Source organism: Acipenser ruthenus, chromosome 17 (genome assembly GCF_902713425.1).
Source record: "Acipenser ruthenus chromosome 17, fAciRut3.2 maternal haplotype, whole genome shotgun sequence".
Taxonomy (NCBI): Eukaryota; Metazoa; Chordata; class Actinopteri; order Acipenseriformes; family Acipenseridae; genus Acipenser; species Acipenser ruthenus.
The window spans coordinates 16,648,210-16,666,254 of record NC_081205.1 but is presented as its reverse complement, the minus strand read 5'-3'; the positions used below and the strand labels follow the sequence as shown (position 1 = coordinate 16,666,254).

Sequence of the window (18,045 nt, the reverse complement as noted above, 5' to 3'; positions counted from 1 at the left end):
CAATACAATCTCTCATTAAATACCACTCTAAAATGCCTCCTAACTGACCATGTTTCTACCTTCAGCCAAAACCTCTCTCTCTCTTGAATCTACATATGAATGGAGCAATATTACTGAACTGTCTGCATCTCGCTTTGTTGTTGTTGAAAGATGCCGTGTCTGTGCTCCAGTCGAGCTGACAGTCTGTGATTGGCTCTCAGCAGTTGCAGGTACAGTATTGGCTGCTTTTGTCGATGCAAAGTATTGATTGGCTAGTTTTGGTGGATAATAAAATTAATTTGGAACAATTGTGTCTTTGTTTAGTATTTACTGTCCAATAGTGAACTACGCTTAAAAATACAGCAAGTCAAAAAAGAAAAAGCCAGCGCTTGTGTGGATTGATTTTAAATTTGATTCACAGTTGGTGCTGAGACATTCCAGTGGGCATCTACCGCTAGAACTGGAAGCTGACGGTACTGAATCAATTTAGAATCTGAAACTGGGGGGGGGCACTGGACCTAAACTGGACAGGCCAGGCCCCCTAAAGACCGCCTGTATTGCCGGGCCTGGTGGGAGGACACTCTGAACTCTGTCTTTGAGAGCAGCAGCTTCCCGGGCTGTAATATTAATGCAGGACTAAATGGCTGCAAAAATGCAAGCAGTTTTACAGCAAGTACAGCATAAACCAGTCTGCGTTGTTGCAGACGAAACTACTGATGGTAGAGAGAAGTGTCCTGAACAGTGCATTTAATTTGTACCTAGAAGAATTGATGCTATTTTGAAGGCAAAGGGTGGTCACACCAAATATGGATTTGATGTAGATTTTTCTTCTGTTCACTCACTTTGCATTTAGTTAATTGATAAATATAATCTATTAACATGTCTATTTTTGAAAGCATTCTTACTTTACAGCATTTTTTCACACCTGCCTAAAACTTTTGCACAGTACTGTATATTTTTGTAATAATGCCCCTCATTTTCGACTAGTCTGTATATTGTAATGCCAGCAATAAGCTTTTTTTTCCAAAACACCTTGGCCTGTTGACTGACCTACAGTACATTGTTACTAGTGGACTGCTTTACGAAAGACTTTTCCAGGAAACTGCAGTATCTCAGGGACTTGAAAAAAACGGAATTGGTCATTTTGGAAAATGGAATTTGCCATTCCCAGGGAAGGAAAATCAGGAGCCCTACATTACACGACATTTGTTAGGGTTGTGTGGTGGCAGTATGGAGGCTGTGTCTTTGTTTCTGCTTTTTGAAGAAAGTACAGTACGTAATCAATCGAGAGCTCGTCAAGCACAGCTCTGCTCTTCTGCAAAGCCAGCTGAGATGCCATTTTGCTTTTTGTGCACTGCTAAATACAGTGGCGACAATCTGCAGTACCATGACAATAGATCGAAACATTTGGGTGATCTTCCGACCAGAAGGCCGGTGGGAACAACTTGAGTGGTTTCCAAATGACTGGATTAAAGATGTACGCATGTCTAAGGAGTCGTATATACGTCTTTGTCATTTACTGAGCCACTTCCTGGAGTGCCAAAACACACAGATTAGACGTTCGGTATAAGTGGAAAAACAAGCTACGGTCGCACTGTGGCGTTTGGGGATGCGAATTCTCCCATATTGTTTTATTTAACTTGCAAAACCAAAAATAAATTTTTCAACAGTACCTTGATTAAATTAAAAAAAGTATATGTATGTATGTATGTATGTACAGTGCCTTGCGAAAGTATTCGGCCCCCTTGAACTTTGCGACCTTTTGCCACATTTCAGGCTTCAAACATAAAGATATGAAACTGTAATTTTTTGTGAAGAATCAACAACAAGTGGGACACAATCATGAAGTGGAACGAAATTTATTGGATATTTCAAACTTTTTTAACAAATAAAAAACTGAAAAATTGGGCGTGCAAAATTATTCAGCCCCTTTACTTTCAGTGCAGCAAACTCTCTCCAGAAGTTCAGTGAGGATCTCTGAATGATCCAATGTTGACCTAAATGACTAATGATGATAAATAGAATCCACCTGTGTGTAATCAAGTCTCCGTATAAATGCACCTGCACTGTGATAGTCTCAGAGGTCCGTTTAAAGCGCAGAGAGCATCATGAAGAACAAGGAACACACCAGGCAGGTCCGAGATACTGTTGTGGAGAAGTTTAAAGCCGGATTTGGATACAAAAAGATTTCCCAAGCTTTAAACATCCCAAGGAGCACTGTGCAAGCGATAATATTGAAATGGAAGGAGTATCAGACCACTGCAAATCTACCAAGACCTGGCCGTCCCTCTAAACTTTCAGCTCATACAAGGAGAAGACTGATCAGAGATGCAGCCAAGAGGCCCATGATCACTCTGGATGAACTGCAGAGATCTACAGCTGAGGTGGGAGACTCTGTCCACAGGACAACAATCAGTCGTATACTGCACAAATCTGGCCTTTATGGAAGAGTGGCAAGAAGAAAGCCATTTCTTAAAGATATCCATAAAAAGTGTCGTTTACAGTTTGCCACAAGCCACCTGGGAGACACACCAAACATGTGGAAGAAGGTGCTCTGGTCAGATGAAACCAAAATCGAACTTTTTGGCAACAATGCAAAACGTTATGTTTGGCGTAAAAGCAACACAGCTCATCACCCTGAACACACCATCCCCACTGTCAAACATGGTGGTGGCAGCATCATGGTTTGGGCCTGCTTTTCTTCAGCAGGGACAGGGAAGATGGTTAAAATTGATGGGAAGATGGATGGAGCCAAATACAGGACCATTCTGGAAGAAAACCTGATGGAGTCTGCAAAAGACCTGAGACTGGGACGGAGATTTCTCTTCCAACAAGACAATGATCCAAAACATAAAGCAAAATCTACAATGGAATGGTTCACAAATAAACATATCCAGGTGTTAGAATGGCCAAGTCAAAGTCCAGACCTGAATCCAATCGAGAATCTGTGGAAAGAACTGAAAACTGCTGTTCACAAATGCTCTCCATCCAACCTCACTGAGCTCGAGCTGTTTTGCAAGGAGGAATGGGCAAAAATTTCAGTCTCTCGATGTGCAAAACTGATAGAGACATACCCCAAGCGACTTACAGCTGTAATCGCAGCAAAAGGTGGCGCTACAAAGTATTAACTTAAGGGGGCTGAATAATTTTGCACGCCCAATTTTTCAGTTTTTTATTTGTTAAAAAAGTTTGAAATATCCAATAAATTTCGTTCCACTTCATGATTGTGTCCCACTTCTTGTTGATTCTTCACAAAAAATTACAGTTTCATATCTTTATGTTTGAAGCCTGAAATGTGGCAAAAGGTCGCAAAGTTCAAGGGGGCCGAATACTTTCGCAAGGCACTGTATGTACTATTGTTATGAATTTACTATTCATCAATACTCCAAAATCAACTTGGCTCATCGGGCACGTGTAATATATATATAAAAAAAATTTTAGCCACGTTTCACAAAGAAGCTGTGAATTATATAAATTTGTTTAAGAGAAAGGCAAAATGTTGGCAATGAAAAGAAGTTGCTCGGTTCGTCCTGATGTCATGGAGGGCCTTGTGCCTGTTAGCTGATATTTTTCTCCTCTGTGCAAATTAAAGTCACTATCCTGGTTTCATATGCTTTGAATTAAAACATACTGGAACCTAAAACATCCAGGCTTTCTTCTGCCAAGGACATTACTTTTCCCACACGGCAACAAAATCTAATCGCTAGATTTGATTTAGCCAATTGCCATTTTAAATGGAAAGAGATGGCTGCTTTCCTGAAAAAGGCTCTCTCCTGTTAGAGACAAATAATGACTTGTACCTAGTATACTCCCCCTACCCTGAAGTAGCCAATATTAAGTGAATGTGTGGGGCAGAATAACGACATAATAAATAGGTCATCAGGGATGGAAATAAGACTCCCATTGCATAGCCGTAGCAACCATTGCAGGTTTTACTACAAGCTTCATTAGTCACAGTGTATAGGGAACAAACTCAGGTACGTCTTATTAAACTCATAGCAAAACCAGGAATGGATCAAACTGCTATGCAATGGGAGTCTTATTTCCACCCCTGGGTCTTGCTTTAAAAGGATGCATGATCAGGTTTTTGCTCTTTGCCATCTAATGGCTTTCAGTTAAACTGAAGAGATTTTGTATTTGCTTTCTGTAGAATGATACTCAAGACAGGTTAGAGGAGACAAATAACTTAATACATTAATTTCAACTTACATAACCAAATCTACAGTTCTCCCCTATCCTCTCATCTTTTCCATCTTCTTGTCTTAATTTCACATTTGACATTTTCTTTGCCTACATGACCTGCTGTATGCAGCACCATTCCCGTCTGCAAGGTTAATGTTAAAACGTATTTCAACATTGAAAAAAGTTTGTCACGGTTTAAAAAGTTTTCTTCAATCATCTCAAAATGTAGCACTATTGAGTGTTAAATAGTTGTGGATGACTAGAGGTAGCAATCATTTAGGAATGATCAGGTATCCCTCCCAAACAGACACCAATCAGACAAGTCAAATGAGTATCATCATCCCCACAGCCCATGGTGGTCCTCCACCCCAGTGTTATGGTGTATCAAGGTTCTACTTAAAATCTGAGAATTTACATATTTTTTCCGGGTAGGTTATGGAATAAAATTAGGACTTTGCGGATATTGCACAAACCTGTTTAAACATTAAATAAACCTGAGTAGATAATATTTCAGAGCACTATAAAAGCCTAAAATCAGTGGTACTTGCTTCCTTATTAAAACAGAGTGCTGTCATTTTAAAAGGCAAGCATGCAACATCCCCCAGTAGTTGCTGCCAACATTCTCTGTCTGGTGTGGACTTGCCAATACATTGAGACTGCAAGTTCTGCATCCACTGAATTGATTGGAAGCGTAAGGTAAAGCTTTGCCAAGTTATACAGAGGTGGAAATCAATTAGAAACAGTCCCAAAACCCTTTACCCAAGGGGAATTGGAAATAAAGACCATGTATGCAGCAAGTTTGTTGTCATGTTTGTCCCATCCAGGAATTTATTTTATTAGTACCGAGTCAAAAGAAAGAAAACATGCTACTTGTGCCTAGAATTCTAACTGTGTTTAAAAAGTAAGCAGCAGGTTGTTTGAAGGGAGGTGGCTGTGCTAGATGTAGTACCTGTAGTACTTTTTACTAACCAAAAGGAATACTTTTTGCCTGCGCTGACTTTGCAGTTTGTTTTCTGAAAGCTGTTTATTTTACGTTCTGTTCAGCAGCCTCTGTATTAGCCTTTCGTTTAATGTGTGATTCTGAAGCTAAACAGCGATCGGTCGCATTTTCTCTAAAGTCACATTACAAGTTGTGCAAAACAATTACCTCCATCTGCATGTACAGTTTCTTTGGGAAATTTTTTGACACGATCATCAGCTGAAATATACTTTGCGTTTTTTGCTTTGTCGTCCATTTTTGGTATTTTACCTCCAATGTTGAAAACTAGATTTTAGCAACCTAAAGCAAAATAACAATGCAACACTGACTTTGTCCCACCACCTCCTGTACAGGTCACAGAAAAGCCAGTACAGACGCACTGATAGGCTGATTAAAACATTGTTGTCATGTGAACAGTAAACAAGAAAGTTAACTGCTTTGGAGTATTTTTTTTTAATGTTATTTGTCTAAGGATTATTTTTTTTTGTTTGTCAAAGTGCAGTGCACACAGGACAGCAAAGAAATACAAAAAAAGCCTGTCTAGAGTATTAAGATATGTAGTCTGTGTCGCTTATGGTGTGCAGTAGTATCATTTAAATCAGGTTTCTTTTTTTTCTCTCCGTACTAGTCTGGTATTCATTGGGCCCTAAAGAGGTGAATTTTCGCAAAATTTGTGAAATCGCGAATTAGGTGGATCCCTCCTGTGTACGGTTGCATGTTTGTCGAAATCCATTTCAGGCTTTCTTGCGGACTGCTTCCCAAGCATAAGCAACTTTGTGAGACTTTAACGGCTGCTGAATTACCGTACCTAGATATAGAGAAAACGAAAGAAATGCGGTCATTTAAATCTCCCCGCTACTAGCCGACTGTATTAAATATGTTTAAAAAAAATGAGCTCCCCTCGAGTTAAGTTTGATATTAATTATGTTGATGCAGTTTTAAGCAATGTAACGAAAGCAGGACTTCACTTCCCTAGAGCTTAGTGTTCAGGCACGGAAAGCACAGCACACATAGTTTGCAATATTTAATAATTTAGCAAGTTAGTTATTTCAGGGAAATACGGGAAGTCCTTTAAGTGGAGACCAAAAAATGAATTATGACAGGTTCTGGAGCATGCTGTCGCCATTAATACAAGAGCAGTGCATGGTTGAGTAGAATGGCTGGCTCTTTGATCTTTAAGGGGTTTTATTTTGTGGATCCTATTCTATAGTATGCCTTTTTGTTTTTCATTCTTTTAGACAGAAAATATGTTCTGTTTGTGGGTTTTAGTGTTTGTTTCTTATTGGTCAAATAATTTTCAAAATGAAGAAAGAAACAAAAATAGGTGTACCATAATATTAAGTTTTGTACTTCACTGGGACCCCGAGCATGTTCACTGGGACCTTCACTTTTTTTAGTTGACAGTCCTGCACCCTCAATGGGAACACGTTTTGGAGAGCCCTGTGCATGTTATGTAAGCAAAGTGAATCCAGTGTAGTCTAAGCTTGGTCCCCACGTGTTCATGTACAGCAAATGCCTCCTTTCCAAGCTCCTTTATCATGATGAGAAAGGGAACAGTATCCCCAATTGTGACCCTTCTGCACATGGAATAGTGCACTGCACAGGCTTCAGCACTGCTTTAGAGAGAATAACAAAATGAAGATTTATTTCTGCTTGTTCTGGGCACACTAGTAAAAACATGGAAAGAAAACACTTAACCCCCAATGACTCGGTAACATTTCAGCTGTATAGATGTTACCTGTTACACAGGAAATATAAAAAAAGATGTGCACGTTTTACAACTTACTTGCACACAAGACGCACTGGGACTGAAAATAATGAGCATCGAATCCTAGAAAACTTCATAAAGGATCATAGTATTGTAGTTGAAGTAGGTATGTGATGCAGAACCGTGATGTATTGAGCAAGGAATTCAAAATCAAACCACGATGCCCGTCTACTTCGATAGTCAGTCAGTAAGTCTGTGTATAACTAGGGAGAATCCCATGATACTGTGCAGTATGTGAATTTTACACGAGTGGTCATCGGCTGCTCACTAGGAATAACTGGCAGTATAGACAAAGAATTCAGATGAGGACCGACGTGTCGCAGAGGAAGACCAATTCAAAAGGAGGAGGTCTTCGCTTGAGAGAACCTCGGTTAAATAAATATATCTGAACTATATACAACAAAGAACACCACACGTGTTACATTCATTTAGATCCACTTCTCGTCATATAGCTGCTCTGGTAAAATAGAAAGAAAAAAACTTCCAAACCAAATCCAAAAATGCGTATGTAAGCACTGGGGTTTCCAGTTACTCGACTATATTGGACGTAAGCTGTTTGCCTAAATTGTTTCCTCCTCGTTTTACTCCGCATCACAACAAAGCCTAAAAATAACACAGCGGTACCAACAATAAGGTTTTTAGCTAGGCAACAACGTCAAAACGTTCTTTTATGCTGAAACAAAAAACGTTGCAAGATGTATACAGTGCAATCATGCATTTCGCCATGACCTTTTTTGCAAAGATCACTTCCATGTATCCATACAAAAAGTAAACTAAAAAAACAACACAAGTTAAATAAATATATAAAATATAAAAAGGTAAATATGGCACTTAACCCCAAAAACTACATTACGCTCATATCAATGCTATAATATTTAGCATTTTTGTTATAAACAGGTTTTCAAACAACATAAAAAACACTAACAGTAATAACCAAAGCGTAATGATGAATGCAGCTGTAATGAAACAGGATGGACGCCTACAAACATCTACTGCATAGTGTGTTTATATTGCCAAACTTCTGTTGTCGTAATTCCATCTTAATAATTAGTAAAGTACTAATAACTGCTTACCTAAAAGCTTCCTGACCTCTTCTTCGCTCATGTACACGTTGACACTGGGATGGTTGTTGTTATTGCTGTTGATAGTGGGAGCGCTGGGGTTGGCGAGGCAAGTGGCTGCCTCCAGCAGGAGCAGGAACACGAACCCCCCTCCCCGCCAGGGAAACAGACCCGAGTATGGCCGAGCTGGGGACCCCGACCCGCCGCAGCGAAGCGACTCACCCAGCAACATCTCCCGCGGTCAGGGAATGGACTTCTTTGATCGACTACTGCTTTTGTTTGAATTTGAGCTGGATTCTCAGACTCCTGTGGGCGAAAGTTTGGTACCAGCTACATACTGCTTATTGGCTTTACAACTCTCGACCCTCTCTCTGTTTCGCTCCCTCCCTCTCTCTCTCTCCTTCTTTACCGTCCCGGTTTCTGCTAACCAGCCCCCACTCAATACGCGGGGAGGATTATTTTTTCGGAGAAAAAAAAAATGCAGTAGTTTTCCCCAAAATGTTTCCTCTATTCTCTGTTTTTCTAGCAGTTGTTTGGGATTATGTAGTCGTTATAAATCAGTTTGCAAAGAGCACGTAGCATTCCTCTTCAACCCTTTTCGTCTTCTTTTTTCCTCCAATCTCAGCTTTCATTGCAAGAAAGAAAAAAAACTTCTTCGACGCGCACGCTTGAACGAGAGAATGACGAGCGCGCGCACGCGAATGTTTTTTCTATGCGCGTCCACGACATGGCTTTGAAACGAGGACGAAAAAAGAAAGTATGTATGTATGTAAATGACTAGTTGTGCTGCACACTTTAGCAATATTTTCCGATTTTAGCAATTGTTCAGTCTGATTTGGAGCTGTCTAATAATCGTGGCAATCCAATACCTGTTGAACTGCAATGTACAGTTGAAGTCAAACGTTTACATACCCGAATGGAAATTTATAATTTCTAGAAATTTCTCGAAAACAAAGAATTTTAGGAAAAATCTTTTGTAGCAAACGTTTTGCTTTTGTGGATGAGGAAAAAAAGTTACAAGAAATAGATGTCTACAGTTATTTATTTCAGCAATTTATTTGCAAAACTCAAAAAATGCTAATTCAGAAGTATTCATACCCTTTGATACTATGATAGTATTGTCTACAAGGTGCTAGAAATTTCAATATGATAATGCAGAACCTAATTCTAGAAAATGCTGCATTGTAGGTGAACATTCTTAGAGAGTATAAAATGGTTCTTTCACCAAGAACAAGTAGAAGAATTGTGAGGAAGGTTCATAACAATCTGAGACTGACAGTCAAGGTGAATTGGCTGCAAGTGGGATTGGGGTTTCCATTTCCACCATTGGTCGAGTATTGCATGGTGAAGGTCTCAATGGTCGCAGGCCCAGGAAAAAGCCACTCTTAGGAAAATGTCACAAGGACAATCGTTTAAAGTTTGCAAAATGGCATTTGAATGATGGATATGAGCTCTGGTCAAAGGTTTTGTGGAGTGATGAAACAAAAATCGAGCTGTTTGGTCACGCTGATAGTCGTTACCTTTGGAGAAAGTATAGTGAGGCTTACAAAGAAAATAACACCATACCTACTGTCAAGCATGGAGGTGGTAATATCCTTCTATGGGGCTGTTTTTCCTCTAATGGCACAGGCAATTTAGTTCCAATACATGATAAAATGGATTCCATAGCATACCCAAAGATATTGGCCAATCATCTGAAACTCCGCTACAAAACTTGGTTTAAAGCGCAACTGGACGTTCCTACATGACAACGATCCAAAGCACACATCAAAATCTTTATTATATTACCTGTACTTTTTTTTTTAGTACATAATTGTGTATTTTTCAAAACCATTTCACCAGCTCCACTGCCGCTTTAACCCACCTACTTTTTTTTGTTATTCAGCCAATCACAAAATCTAAATCATAAATCCTACTCCTCTTATTGGTCGGCATCAGTACAGCGGTGATAACTACTGAGGTTTGTAATTTGAAAAGGGATTGAAAGCAGCCGTAAAAAAATGGAGCATTTTTTAATTTGCAAAAACGACCAAGATATGAAAATGAAGAGCTTTTTACTGAAGCCACCGATACTGCTACCACCAGTCAAAGTACAACAAGCGAGTCCCCAGCGCTCTCTGATTCTGAAGATGGTCCTCACATTCAACCGACACAAGTGAGGCACACATGTGTGAGGAGTAGGCCTAATAAAAATGATTCTCTTAAATACAGAAGTTTTTCTTTATCGAGTTAGAAAATAAACCCATCTGCCTGATTTGTCAGAAATCCGTGTCAGTCATGAAATGGAGCAATCTGGAAAGGCATTTTAAACAGTTCACAACGATTATTCAGTCCGCTTTCCGATGGGATCTATAATTAGAAAAGAGCAAGTAAAGAAACTGAAAACATCCCTGAATTACCAGGAGCAGTTGTTAACTCAGGAAACTGGGCAGGAATCGTAGTTACTGAAGCGTCTTTTTGAATTATATGGATTTTACTCAAACATAAGAAAGCTTTGAGTGACGCGGAAATCATAAAGGAGTGCTTCATTGAATCTGCTAAAATTCTTTACGCTAACTTTCCAAACAAAGAAAAAATACTGAAAGAGATCCGTCTCTTGCAGCTATAGGACAGTACAGCTCCAAGGCGATGCGAAGATCCTGGTTCTGACGTATTTGAACAGCTGATAACTGACTTGAACGAGGCGCCTTGCTTCAGTATAGCACTGGATGAAACAACCAATGTCTGAAATATTGCACAGCTACTTGTATGGCTATGTTTTCCAAAACAGTCAGATGGTGTGTTTAGGGAGGAGATGATCTGTTTACTGCCTCTTGAAGGCTACACTCGGGGGCGAGATGTATGTGAGAAGCTGACAGATTTCTTTGATGATCATAATGTACTGTGTGATAAGCTAGTTTCAGTTTGTACAGACAGAGCGCCTTCAATGATTGGATGTGAAAATGGTGCGGTGTCGCTGCTCAGATGAGCCAAAGGTGTTGGAAAGTTTATTTCATATCATTGCATAATTCACCAAGAGGCTCTGCTTGATAAAAGAAGGGGAACTCTCTCAAGTCATGGGTCTTGTTGTGAAAACAGTAAACTACCTGCATGCACAAGCCTTAAACCACCGCCTCTTCCGCGAGTTTCTCAGTCACTACGATGCAGAGTATAACAACATCATTCTGCACAGTGAGATTCGTTGGTTGTCTTGAGGACGTGTACTTGAGCGTTTTTTGTCTTTGCTTCCAGTAGTTTGGGATTTTTTAAACGAGCAAGGCAAAAGCGAAGCAAAGTTTTCCGACCCTAATTGGATATTAAAACAAGCTTTTCTCACAGATATGACTGGGCTTTTAAACACTGTGAATCTCTGCCTGCAAGGAAAATGTAAAATGGTGAATGACATGCTGCAGTGTGTGCTTTCCTTCCAAAGCAAAGTGGGGCTTTTGATCAGCGACTTGCAAAGCACAGAGTTGACACACCATTTCTCCAAACTTGTGTGTATCACCACTGAAAGACCTGAGCTGAAGGATCACTACAGACCTGACATGTTTGGGACGTACATGACTCAACTGAGGGAGAGGTTTGAAGCACGATTTGGTGACTTTTGCAATAGGAAGGTTTTGCTCCATTTTTAACAAAATCCTTTTGTTGTACCAGTGAGAGCCACCTCTACTGAACTGGCACAAATGGGGGCAGCAACTGCCAATTCAGACCTGAACTTTTGGAACTGCAAGCTGACTTTGACATGCAAGCAATACATTTGACATGCTCCGTACCTAAATTCTGGTTTAAAGTTCCTCAAGAAAAATACCCCACATTGGTATCCTATGCTTTTAAGGGACTGTCCATGTTTGGTAGCACATACGTGTGTGAAGCCGTTTTTTTGGCAATGAACGCAATAAAGAACAAGCACCGTGACAGACTGAGGCACGACCGCCTGCAACATTGTTTGCGAGCCTCAACCACCTCCGACGAACCGCGTTATCAGAATATTACAAGCAAGCTCACTCGTTTCCAAAGTTCCAACGAGTAAAGGTAAATTAAAAACGTATTCCATTTTTAATGTTTGCGGATAAGTGTGTTATAATATGTCTATTTGGCCTGCCAATGATCACACAGTTACTTATGTGGCCCTCCACAATATTTTAGTGGGGAACGCTGATCTAGCTGCTCCCCTCTGGACTCTCTCCAATCCTGGGATTAATCTAGCTGCTCTCCTCTGGACTTTCTCCAATACTGGGATTAATGTAGCTGCTTCCCTCTAGACTCTCCAAGCCTGGGATTAATCTAGCTGCTCCCCTCTAAACTCTCCAAATCTAATCTAGCTGCTCTCCTCTGGACTCTTTACAAAGCCATGGGGTGAATCTAGCTGCTCCCCTCTAGACTCTGAAAGCCTGGGATTAATCTAGCTGCTCTCCTCTGGACTCTCTCCAAAGCCTGGGATTAATCTAGCTGCTCCCCGCTGGACTCTCTCCAAGCCTGGGATTAATCTAGCTGCTCTCCTCTGGATTCCCTCCAAAGGTTGGGATTAATCTAACTGATCCCCTTTGGACTCTCTCCAAACCCTGGGATTAATCTGGTTTCTCCACTGGACTCTCTAAACCTGGGATTAATCTAGCTGCTCTCCTCTGGACTCTCCAAGGCCTGGGATTAATATAGCTGCTCCACTCTGGACTCTTTCTAAACCTTGGGATTAATCTAGCTTCTCCACTCTGGACTCTCTAAACCTGGGATTAATCTATCTGCTCTCCTCTAGACTCCCCAAGCCTGGGATTAATCTAGCTGCTCTCCTCTAGACTATCCAAGACCTGGGATTAATCTAACTGCTCTCCTCTAGACTCTCCAAACCTGGGATTAATCTAGCTGCTCTCCTCTGGACTCTGAAAGCCTGGTATTAATCCAGATGCTCTCATCTAGACTCTCCAAGCCCTGGGATTAATCTAACTGCTCTCCTTTTGACTCTCCAAGCCTGGGATTAATCTAGCTGCTCTCCTCTAGACTATCCAAGCCTGGGATTAATCTAGCTGCTCCCCTCTGGACTCTCTCCAAGCCTGGGATTAATCTAGCTGCTCCCCTCTGGACTCTCTCCAATCCTGGGATTAATCTAGCTGCTCCCATCTGGACTCTCTCCAAACCTGGGATTAATCTAGCTGCTCCCCTCTGGACTCTCTCCAATCCTGGGATTAATCTAGCTGCTCCCCTCTGGACTCTCTCCAAGCCTGGGATTAATCTAGCTGCTCCCCTCTGGACTCTCTCCAATCCTGGGATTAAACTAGCTGCTCCCCTCTGGACTCTCTCCAAACCTGGGATTAATCTAGCTGCTCCCATCTGGACTCTCTCCAAAGCCACAATGTTCTTTTTGTAGTGTGGAGACCAAAGCTAAGTAATAAAGTGTGGCTTCACCAGTGCATTATACAGCCTCATTTTAAGGGTACATAAGTACATTTCCCATCATCCTCCTGCTCACTGATAAATCCATCTCAGTTACATATGTGAGCAGAAGGTTGATGGGAAATGTAACAGTCAAAATGTAAATAAAAAATAAAATTAAAACAATACACACACCTTACGTAAACAGTTGTAGCAACACATGGGAACATGTAACACACTGGGAACATGTAACAACACATGGGAACATGTAACACAACGCACTCCTATTTGATCAGAAAGCAGTCCTTGTTGACAGTTCAGTTAAACTAGATCTTCACAGGTATTTTTTGCTCCACTAAGGCTGCTGCTGCTGAACACTGAGTACCACTGCATGACAGACACCTTTCTTTCACTGAAACCAGTGGCAATACAGGTGCAGGTTTCCAAGTCATGTATTCATAATAAATGGTGCAACAGCACTGGCTCCAGTCAGCACTTGGGAACAGCAAACAGTGCAGTGCTGCAGAGCCAGGACTATATCCTGGGCCCTGTCCCTGGTCTCTGCAGCTCCCCCAGGCTCCTCTCTGCATCTGTGGTGCAGCTGTGTACACACAGACTCTGAGGCACCTGCTACCCACCACGCTCCTGACATCCTGCACACTCCTCTGTCTTCCACAAACTATACATTATTTATAAACTACATTCAGGGCTACACAGAAGGATCAGTGCTTGACTGCAGAGGCCAACATGAAATTGTGTACAGAGATGAGTAATGTAAACCTGGGGTTGCCCTATATTTACAGATGATTGCTGATACATTTCTTATTGTCACCTTTGTTTTCCTGTTGAAATTTCCAAAGAGGTTTTATGTGACAATAAAACCATTTTGATTATTATTATCATTATTATTATTATTATTATTATTATTATTATTAAAGTAGACGTGACACAAGATCCTGTGTTGACTCCTAGCACACAGCCTGTACCTCATCATTTGTGTATTTCTATAGGGCTCAGTGTGAGCGGTGGTATGTATTTCTATAGGGCTCTATGTGAAAGGCAGTGTGTATTTCTATAGGGCTCTGTCTGAGAGGCAGTGTGTATTTCTATAGGGCTCTGTGTGAGCGGTGGTGTGTATTTCTATAGGGTTCCATGTGAAAGGCAGTGTGTATTTCTATAGGGCTCTGTGTAAGAGGCAGTGTGTATTTCTATAGGGCTCTGTGTGAGTGGTGGTGCGTATTTCTATAGGGCTCTGTGTGAAAGGCAGTGTGTATTTCTATAGGGCTCCATGTGAAAGGAAGTGTGTATTTCTATAGGGCTCTGTGTGAGAGTCAGTGTGTATTTCTATAGGGCTCCATGTGAAAGGCAGTGTGTATTTCTATAGGGCTCTGTGTAAGAGGCAGTGTGTATTTCTATAGGGCTCTGTGTGAAAGGCAGTGTGTATTTCTATAGGGCTCCATGTGAAAGGCAGTGTGTATTTCTATAGGGCTCTGTGTGAGAGTCAGTGTGTATTTCTATAGGGCTCTGTTTGAGCGGTGGTGTGTATTTCTATAGGGCTCCATGTGAAAGGAAGTGTGTATTTCTATAGGGCTCTGTGTGAGAGGCAGTGTGTATTTCTATAGGGCTCCGTGTGAAAGGCAGTGTGTATTTCTATAGGGCTGCGTGTGAGAGGCGGTGTGTATTTCTATAGGGCTCTGTGTGAGCGGTGGTGTGTATTTCTATAGGGCTCTGTGTGAGGGGCAGTGTGTATTTCTATAGGGCTCTGTGTGAGAGGCAGTGTGTATTTCTATAGGGCTGCGTGTGAGAGGCGGTGTGTATTTCTATAGGGCTCTGTGTGAGCGGTGGTGTGTATTTCTATAGGGCTCTGTGTGAGGGGCAGTGTGTATTTCTATAGGGCTCTGTGTGAGAGGCAGTGTGTATTTCTATAGGGCTCTGTGTGAAAGGCAGTATGTATTTCTATAGGGCTCCATGTGAAAGGCAGTGTGTATTTCTATAGGGCTCTGTGTGAGAGGCAGTGTGTATTTCTATAGGGCTCCGTGTGAGAGGCAGTGTGTATTTCTATAGGGCTCTGTGTGAAAGGCAGTGTGTATTTCTATAGGGCTCTGTGTGAGAGGCAGTGTGTATTTCTATAGGGCTCCGTGTGAGAGGCAGTGTGTATTTCTATAGGGCTCTGTGTGAAAGGCAGTGTGTATTTCTATATGGCTCTGTGTGAGAGGCAGTGTGTATTTCTATAGGGCTCCGTGTGAGATGCAGTGTGTATTTCTATAGGGCTCCGTATGAGAGGCAGTGTGTATTTCTATAGGGCTCTGTGTGAGAGGCAGTGTGTATTTCTATAGGGCTCTGTGTGAGAGGCAGTGTGTATTTTTATAGGGCTCTGTGTGAGCGGTGGTGTGTATTTCTATAGGGCTCCATGTGAAAGGAAGTGTGTATTTCTATAGGGCTCTGTGTGAGCGGTGGTGTGTATTTCTATAGGGCTCCATGTGAAAGGAAATGTGTATTTCTATAGGGCTCTGTGTGAGAGGCAGTGTGTATTTCTATAGGGCTCTGTGTGAGAGGCAGTGTGTATTTCTATAGGGCTCTGTGTGAGAGGCAGTGTGTATTTCTATAGGGCTCTGTGTGAGTGGTGGTGTGTATTTCTATAGGGCTCTGTGTGAGCGGTGGTGTGTATTTCTATATTGCTCTGTGTGAGAGACAGTGTGTATTTCTATAGGGCTCTGTGTGAGCGGTGGTGTGTATTTCTATAGGGCTCTCTGTGAGGGGCAGTGTGTATTTCTATAGAGCCCAGTGTGAGGGGCAGTTTGTATTTCTATAGGGCTCTGGCTCATCTGTCAAGTTGTATTGGAAATCGGGACAACCCCATAAACTGAGAGGGAAGAGAGGCAGTCGTAGCTGCAGGATTCAAAGGCATTAGAACTGATTTGAACCGGTTTATTTTGTACTTGAAGAACTTTCCAAATTCATCAAATTATTTTAAAGCCTGGGGGCCTCATCTGAAAAATATCAGAAAGAAACAGCAGGATATCATCAGCATAGAGGGATCTATGGAGTTTAGAGCCCTGTATGTCAATGGCAGTAATACTGGGGCTTTGTCTGATGGCTTGTGCCAAAGGTTCTAAAGAGTGGGCAAATAATAATGGGGACATAGGGCAACCCTGCCATGTGGCCCTTCCAAGTGCAAACTGGGAGGACAGAAGTGAACCGGGCTGCACACACTCGCTACGGTTGCTGTACAAAGTGCGAATCATATTAATAAACTAATGACCAAACCAAAACGTTCCAAAACTGCCCATAGATAATTCCAATCCAAGCGATCAAACGCCTTCTCAGCTTCTAAAGAAAGGACTGGTGGGAGGCCAGGTCAAGGATATGAAAAAGACAACGTATGTTATCAGACTTATCAAAACAGTCTTTCAAAAATCTGGTAGCAAATTTCCATTTGAGAACAAATAATTTCAACTTTAAACATAGACATCCTAAAAAACCATAAAACAGTTAAAGTGATATGAAAGCCTCTTTATATAAAAGAATAAGATGAAATAAATACTAATAATTTCCTTTTAAATAGTCCTATCAGCAAACAAATATCCTTTATTGCAAATACTTATCTTCCTACAAATGTAAATGATAAACTTTTCTGCTCTCCATTATCATGTGTACAGTAACAAGTTGACACTGGGATGGTTGTTATTGCTGTTGATACTGGGAGCGCTGGGGTTGGCGAGGCAAGCGGCTGCCTCCAGCAAGAGCAGGAACACGAACCCTCCTCCCCGCTAGGGAAACAGCCTGAGTTATTATTGCGAGTTCAGGCTGTGCACTAGTAATGAATTACCACTAGAAGGGGCAAAGGGCCAGTTTGGTTTCCATTTTGAACAGTTCACTTCCCTGACCCAAGCTCCGGACTCCCTGGTTTGTTCTGTGTAGTCTGATACACTGTAATGCAGCAGGCTGTTCTTTTTATTGGATACCCATGTGTCCAGCTGCATTCTACAGGACAAAGCTCCCAACACACTGTCTGCTCAGAGGCAGCAACATTGTTGTATGTTTTACCAAGACATTCTGAATGATTTCCATACCTTAACCCTAGCCTTCATCTTTACTCGTAACTACTATCCACGGGTCCTGTGAACCCAGAGCACTTTTAAAATGGGCAATGCTCGTGCTATGCTGGTCTGGCTACTCTGAATTTTGGCACAGGTGGGTATTTGGGTCCAGGGAACCCGTGGATAGTACTTGCGTGACATTTCTTGATCAATCATGTGATTTAGAATGAATCATTTTTGGAGCTACTAGGAGTTAGTTCTAGAGTCACATGGTGTTGATATGTTGCAGAAGGAAAGAACAAAACTTTTCCAATTGTTTTCAGATGATTTTTTTCATAAAATAAAAATGTTTTACTTAGAGAATCTATGATAAAATGAGCGATTGCCGACACACTACTGTCCAGTGGCACTACTTTGTGCTATTCTAAACATTGCTGGGATAAATAGTCACATTCTCTACATGTCTGCAGTCCCAAATGAGAGTCTAAAGGCCTATTCACACCGGGCGCGATGTGACAAGCAAATACGTAGTATGACTCACTGTGCCATAACAAAATAAATATGTTGTTTTGATACATTCACACTGCCTGTGATGCCAGGGCGACACTAAAGCGATGAGAAAAAAATAGGATTGGTGTCTATTTTTGCGATTTTGTCATGCGGCAGCTCAGGAATTGACCAATG

General features: G+C 41.4%; 1 protein-coding gene across 2 annotated transcripts in view; it reads right to left on the bottom strand.

Annotated features, from left to right (window-relative positions):
* Nucleotides 1–8,688, bottom strand: part of ryk (receptor like tyrosine kinase) — a 116,204-nt gene extending 107,516 nt beyond the window's left edge. Inside the window, exon 1 of one of the 2 annotated variants that reach the window (XM_034038430.3) lies at nt 7,982–8,688. In XM_034038430.3, the coding sequence (XP_033894321.1) occupies nt 7,982–8,201 (220 nt within the window). In that variant the 5' untranslated portion in view covers nt 8,202–8,688. The remainder of the gene's footprint in view (nt 1–7,981) is intronic. The other variant, XM_034038431.3, reaches the window with a different exon arrangement.
* Between the last annotated feature and the right edge of the window lie 9,357 nt (nt 8,689–18,045).